General features: G+C 42.4%; 1 protein-coding gene across 1 annotated transcript; it reads left to right on the top strand.

The window, feature by feature from the left end:
• Positions 1-3,435: 3,435 nt before the first annotated feature.
• Positions 3,436-7,390, top strand: hspa5 (heat shock protein 5). Its single transcript, XM_033646731.2, has 9 exons — positions 3,436-3,603; positions 4,175-4,325; positions 4,449-4,680; positions 4,797-4,934; positions 5,028-5,140; positions 5,249-5,639; positions 5,754-5,991; positions 6,087-6,254; positions 6,373-7,390. The coding sequence occupies exons 2-9, from the start codon at positions 4,210-4,212 to the stop codon at positions 6,939-6,941; spliced, it is 1,965 nt and encodes a 654-aa protein (XP_033502622.1). The 5' UTR covers positions 3,436-3,603; positions 4,175-4,209; the 3' UTR covers positions 6,942-7,390.
• The last annotated feature ends 56 nt before the right edge of the window (positions 7,391-7,446 follow it).

Below are 7,446 nucleotides of genomic sequence, written 5' to 3'. Positions count from 1 at the left end.
TATAATGAAATCATTGGTATTTGTAAGAATAAATTTGCAGGTATTGAAATAAAATGACATGCATTTACACAACCACAGGTATCTACCAAGTAGGTATTTTTATGAAAGTTGTTGTTGTAAAATAAATACATCAGCGTCAATGAGGAGAGACAAATCTATGCACATTTTTTCTCTTCATACATGGAAAATATGTCAGAAAAAAGTTATCTTATTATGTTAACTGTGTAAGGAAGGGAAGAAAGGAAGGTAAGAAATTCAGAAGTGAATATAGTTGGGTTTGTGGCATTCAGCCTGCAGTGTCATAGTTCCTACCTCTAGTTTAGGGAGAAGAAAATATGAAAACAAGAAATAGCCTGATTGTTAGGCTATCTGACAATACAGAGCCAGTGACCTTGAAAAAAGTTAAAAATGTAGTACAAGAAATATCTGTGAGCCAGAGTGCACGTGATCTATTGCTTTCTCTGGACTTGAGTCAACTTTGAAGACATGATTATATTTAACTTTTAAGTCTACATGTGCAATAATAACTGAATCTATGTAATTATTGCCACGTGAGGTCTATATAGGCTAGAAAACATGTCAAAACAAGAAAGTTTTTCAAATGAATAAAAATAATCATTCAGATATGTGAAGACATGTCAGAAGCCACGATTTTGTTTAAGCTTTGCTTGGACACCACTCCAAGTGTCCGACAACCAGCTCTTAGCTGGACACCTTCATGCTTACATTTGTAGCCTGTCAAAAAATCTTACTCCCCCCTCCCCCTTGCAGAAGGAAAGACCAGTTGGTGCACAAGAATCCCTCTGAAGACACGCTAGGCTACAATTCTGCCTTCTTTTAAGTCTGACTCAAAGCACTCAAACCACACAGGGACTAGAGAAGACCTTCCAGCAGGGATACTCAACCTGCTCTGCCTGGGTGCCATTTTGCGAGATGACAGGAGGCCAGGGGCCAGTTACAGAAGCCCCACATATGTACAAAGGGGCGTGTTTGGGATTTGAGACATTCAGGGCTTAGCATGGACCTCTGTCATGGGGTCCATGGGATCCTCCCATGGCACTATATTTAATAAAAATAGCTCTAATTTGATGAGTTTTCATGCACTTTTGCACCTTGTGTAAATCAAAAGTCCAAAAACATTCTCAGTGTGACTCAGTTTAATTTCATTGTGAATTTTTAAAAGATTGAGGGCCACCTGGCATCCTATCGGGGGCCAGATTTGGCCCACGGGTCATAAATTTAGTACCACTGCCTTATAGCCTGGGTATAGATTCAGTAGCCTCTGAGGAAGAGGCCACTTAGGAACTGTTTACCAAAACAAACAAATATATAATTCTCACAGACAATATTATCTAAACTGTCTTGTGTATTATATTTTTTTCCCTACAAATGCAGTGTTTGCCTTATTCTGTCTTGTTCAAATAAAAAAAGAGACTTTGTGTAAGTGAATTAATGTCACCCAATTTGCAGATTGTTTTTTAATTTTAACTTTGTTTCTCATATTTCGTCTGACATACCAAGTTATAATGATGGCTCTGCCTGCAACTACAACAGAAGACAGCCGTGTTTGTTTAAAATGCACAGGTGAACATTTTAATGAAGACAAAACACATCTGAGTCTCTTTTGTTTGCACAGAAATTAGTATTTGCACATTAAATCTTGGACCCTATCACTTTATTCAGCATATAGCTGTTTCATGCAATGCCTTCATCTGAAGCGAGCTTATATTTATGTGTTTGTCCCTGTCATCTGTCAAACAGGGGTATCATACGTACTTTAGTTCATGGGCCACATACAGCCAAATTTGAACTCAAGTGGGCCTGACCAGTGAAATCACTGCGTAATAACCTATAAATAACAACACCTCCAAGTTTTTCTCTTTCTTTTAGTATAAAGAAGTAGGCTAGATTCTGAAAATGTTCATCCATTTACAAATCAGATCCTGAAATGTCTTATGAACAATCTGTGCAATTTCAACATTATGTCTCAGTTTTTCCACATTGAGTGTTCCCTCAATATTGTTTTAAGATAGAAATCTGAAAAGGATTCTTCTGTACTGAAACTGCTGATTGACAATATTTTGCACATTGTTCAATATTTTTAAATGTAATCACAATAAATATTCATTGTTCTTCTTTTCAGAGAACTGTATTCTGGTTAGGATGGAAAAGCCTCTGAAGCCACACTTTACATGAAGTAGGCTACTTACTGTTTAAATTGTTTCTGAAACCTGGCACCTCTTTGCTTTCACAAGTGTATCAATATTAGCTCAAGGAGATTCAAAATAACCACTAAAAGGGCAGCCAATCAAAAACACAGATAAAATGAATAAAAAATACAAAATTACATTAAAAAACACAAAAAGAGAGAGGCAAAGTCATCACAAAGTGTGTGTGTGTGTGTGTGTGTGTGTGTGTGTGTGTGTGTGCGCGTGTGTGTGTGTATATGTTCCCTGTCTTGTGTAGGACAGGTGGTGGGGCCTTTTTCAAATCTCAGCCCAGGGGCCCATTGTCACATGGTACGCCCATTCCCCTGATTGTTGCATTATGTAACTGTGTGTTTTATGATGATTGTATCTGTCCTGAATGGCTGCAACCAAATGCCCTTATAGTGGGATAATAAAGTTTGACTTGACTTGACTTCTACTTACAGTACTTTCTTGTTAATTCCAAATACAGTCATACTTTGGTTGGCATTAGTAGGCTACACATTTGAAAGGGTTCATATAGACTGAACAGTGGCTTTGGCAACCTGTTACCTAACCTTGACCTGTTTAGTTTTGAGATAGGACACTGTACAAGACAGTGCCATGTAGTTTTGTTTGATGTATGTTCAAACCTGCTTTAATGTACACATCGTACATCTGTCATCATTGTGTGATCACTGAGATTGGAAGTGCCCATGTTAAAACTTGATGGTCAAATTATTGCAGGCTGCTTGCATTTCAAGGTGGATGTCCTTAGCTATAATTGCGAGTGTGTACATTCACTGATGAAATATCCAGACAGTGGAGTTCATCTGATGTAACAACGTTTGCTTTTAGGTCACATGCATATAACACAGGGTGTTCACATGTATTTGTCATCGTTGTGAGTCATCATTGTTTATCATGATACCAACACACAGTTATAAAGAATGAATGTCATTTCAGCACATGTGGGGTCATTCCCGGTATTTAAAAAACACAGCACCAACTTCAATTGTACAAAATGTGAAAATGCACCCTTCCTCAGTCAGTAGAGCGGCGTTTCATTGCTCCAACTGTGCTCATGAATGCGCTTGACAGACAGCCAATAGGCATCGGTACAGTGGGCAAAAGTCGTGACGTTGCCTCTACCCGATATGTGCAAATCAGCGGCGGACAGCGTGCTGGAAGGAACCAATCAGCGCGTTCCAACGAACAGCTGCTCAGCCAATCGCGGGCCTCCACGACGGGGAAGAAGTGACGGCTTATATATGGAGAGAGCACACTTCATTCAACATCATTACACAGAGGCAAGAACAGAGAATAGGTTGAAAAAAGAAAGCCACATTTTGAAATAAGAGGCTACCGGTTGAGGCGACTTCAAGGCCGCTAATTCATTGACAATATTGGGATTGAGGTACGTAGAAACATTGCTATGAATATGAGAATGCGACAACGTAATACTTTGTATTTTCTACAACGTTGGACCTCATTTTAAGTCATTATGGTGAAGCCAGCTAAGCTAACTTTTGATGAAAATGAGGCATTTACCCGAAGTTTACGACAGCTTTTTAAAACAGAAGGGCAGTCAATGTGGTTGTAATATATCATGCAATCAATAACGTATTTTTTGGTGCTCTGTATGGCAAAGTATTTTCCCTCGCATGTCTGCTAGCCACGCTAACGTGGTTAGCTAGCTACCGGCGGATGGAGAAAAAAAAATCTTGTCAGTGGCATTAGCTGGCATTCAGAGAAGGCAGTGGGGCTCCACCCATGTTCCTTTAACGCCTCTGAATATGAATGAATATTTTCCGGAGATTTCTTGTTAGAAGCCACGCTTGCCATCAATCATGGGTCTGATTCCCTTCAAATGACATCCAGCATTAACGCAACCGTTAGCTTTCTGCTAAGTTATCTGAACTTGGGAGGCAGGGAGTCCACGCCATACACGCAAGGCCACATTTTTACATTGTGTTTCCTCTCTCCAGATTTTCTCTGTAGAGCTGAATTAAAACAAGCAAAGATGAAGCTGTTGTGGGTTGTAATGCTGGTGGCCGGCACTGTGATTGCCGATGACGACGACAAGAAGGAGAGTGTGGGGACTGTGATTGGAATCGACCTGGGGACCACCTACTCATGGTAAGACAATAAAGTGACACCTGTCTTAGTTGTTTAAAAGACACTGTAATGACACATCTTGTGAATTTTAAATTTAAATTGGTGCCTTTTCAGTAATAATGTCTAATTTGTATTTTTCTGTAGTGTTGGAGTGTTCAAGAATGGCCGTGTGGAGATCATCGCCAATGACCAGGGTAACCGCATCACCCCATCATACGTTGCCTTCACCAGCGAGGGTGAGCGTCTGATTGGTGATGCTGCGAAGAATCAGCTGACTTCTAACCCTGAGAACACTGTCTTTGATGCCAAGAGATTGATTGGACGCACTTGGGCTGACTCCTCTGTGCAGCAGGACATCAAGTACCTTCCCTTCAAGGTAAGTTTTTACTCTTGACAGTGGGAAGTAAAAGTAAAAGTGAAAGTTTTGGGGTCTAAAGGTAATGTTTGAGCAACATTATTAGTATGTTAATATTGATGAATGTTTCTCTGCAGGTTACTGAGAAGAAGAGCAAGCCTCATATTCAGGTCGACATCGGTGGTGGCCAGATGAAGACATTTGCTCCAGAGGAGATCTCTGCCATGGTGCTGACTAAGATGAAGGAGACCGCTGAGGCTTATCTGGGAAAGAAGGTACAACAAATGTTAAAGAAAATGCATCAGAAGGTATACCACTCCTAAATAAATGACGTATAATTGAATCTAATGTTTTTATCTAATCCCCAGGTCACACACGCTGTGGTCACTGTCCCCGCCTACTTCAATGATGCCCAGCGTCAAGCCACAAAGGATGCTGGAACCATCGCTGGTCTGATTGTGATGAGAATCATCAATGAGCCGTAAGTGTCTAATGAAAATAATTCATTCATCTGTTGCCTTTTTGAAATTGTGAAGATATTTCTCACCCTTTCTCTTTAATCATATATTCTCATATCGTTATTCTCTAGTACTGCTGCTGCCATTGCTTATGGTCTGGACAAGAAGGACGGTGAGAAGAACATTCTTGTGTTCGATCTGGGCGGTGGAACCTTTGATGTCTCCCTTCTGACCATCGACAACGGTGTGTTTGAAGTGGTGGCTACCAACGGTGACACTCATCTGGGAGGTGAAGACTTCGACCAGCGTGTCATGGAGCACTTCATCAAGCTGTACAAGAAGAAGACTGGCAAAGATGTGCGCAAAGACAACCGTGCTGTGCAGAAGCTGCGTCGGGAGGTTGAGAAGGCAAAGAGGGCACTGTCTGCTCAGCACCAGGCCCGCATTGAGATCGAGTCCTTCTTTGAGGGAGAAGACTTCTCTGAGACCCTGACCCGTGCCAAGTTTGAAGAGCTCAACATGGTAAGTTATACAACCTATCAGTTCAGATGTGTGAGCACAATGACTACCAAAACAAACCTGTTTTCATAAAACCTTATGTGACAAGCCTTGTAACCATGTCTTTTACTTTATCAGGACCTGTTCCGTTCCACCATGAAGCCTGTACAGAAGGTGCTGGAAGACTCTGACCTGAAGAAGTCTGACATCGATGAGATTGTCCTGGTCGGAGGCTCAACCCGTATCCCCAAAATCCAGCAGCTGGTGAAGGAGTTCTTCAATGGCAAAGAGCCCTCTAGGGGCATCAACCCAGATGAGGCTGTGGCATACGGAGCTGCTGTGCAGGCGGGAGTGCTTTCTGGAGAGGAGGACACTGGTAGGTCATCTCTCTCTCCTACACTGTAGTATTTGTTAGGCCGAACAGAGCTTGCAAATTTTATCTTGATTACTAAAAATTTTCCTCTCTTGCAGGTGATGTGGTTCTTCTGGATGTGTGCCCCCTGACTCTTGGTATTGAGACCGTTGGAGGAGTAATGACCAAGCTGATCCCCAGGAACACTGTGGTGCCCACAAAGAAGTCCCAGATCTTCTCTACAGCTTCTGATAACCAGCCTACTGTCACCATTAAGGTTTATGAAGGTAAGAGTTGAACAGAGTGAACTTGCCAAACATAAATTAAAAAAATAAATTTTGAACATTTATAATTCTTTGTATTCAGACAGAAAATTAAATTCTTAATCATTGATTCTCGCTTCAGGTGAGCGTCCTCTGACTAAAGACAACCATCTGCTGGGCACCTTCGACCTGACTGGCATCCCCCCTGCCCCCCGTGGCGTACCACAGATTGAGGTCACCTTCGAGATCGATGTCAACGGTATTCTGCGTGTCACTGCTGAGGACAAAGGCACAGGCAACAAGAACAAGATCACAATCACAAATGACCAGAACCGCCTGACCCCTGAGGACATCGAGCGCATGGTAAACGACGCCGAGCGCTTTGCCGACGAGGACAAGAAGCTGAAGGAGAGGATCGACGCCCGCAACGAGCTGGAGAGCTACGCCTACTCTCTGAAGAACCAGATCGGCGACAAGGAGAAGCTTGGCGGCAAGCTGTCGGATGAGGACAAGGAAGCCATTGAGAAGGCAGTAGAGGAGAAGATTGAGTGGATGGAGTCACACCAGGATGCTGATCTGGAAGATTTCCAGGCAAAGAAGAAGGAGCTGGAGGAGGTGGTTCAGCCCATCATCAGCAAGCTTTATGGTAGCGCAGGCGGACCCCCACCTGAGGGAGCGGAAGGCGAGCAAGAGGAGAAGGATGAATTGTAGGCAGGTTCAAAGTCAACTCATCTGTCGCCCCTTGCCTCTCTGGTAGTTGCATCTAGATGTATATATTGGACTGATGGGACTCAAATAGTGAGAGGAATGGTTGGGAAGGGGTGGCGATAACAAGCAACCATACTGAATCTTTCGAAAGACTTTAAAATTAAGTTTCAGTGTGTGAGAGGTGTTCTCTTCGCTGGAAGGTGGAGATATTCGTCAGCCCGGATATGAGGCTTGCTGCTGCTGTTCTCAGGCAGTCCTGTTGGGGTTCTGTAGTGGGGAGGGACTTAGTGGGCGGGCTCGGGGTGGGGCAGGTGTTTGTGGGTCCTTTGAGTGGGGTGTCTGTGGGATCAAGAGCTTGTTATGTTCACAGGCAATGCTAAAAGTTATTTATTGAATCTGGTCATTGTACTTCTGGAAAGACATTAAAATAAATGTTTGATACAAAATGTGAATTAATTTGTCTTGTTACATTTTTTGTTTGTAATTTCAGGGTTCATTAGACAGACTA

The sequence above is a fragment of the Epinephelus lanceolatus genome, chromosome 19 (genome assembly GCF_041903045.1).
Source record: "Epinephelus lanceolatus isolate andai-2023 chromosome 19, ASM4190304v1, whole genome shotgun sequence".
Classification (NCBI taxonomy): domain Eukaryota; kingdom Metazoa; phylum Chordata; class Actinopteri; order Perciformes; family Serranidae; genus Epinephelus; species Epinephelus lanceolatus.
This window is presented reverse-complemented; position numbering and strand designations above follow the sequence as displayed.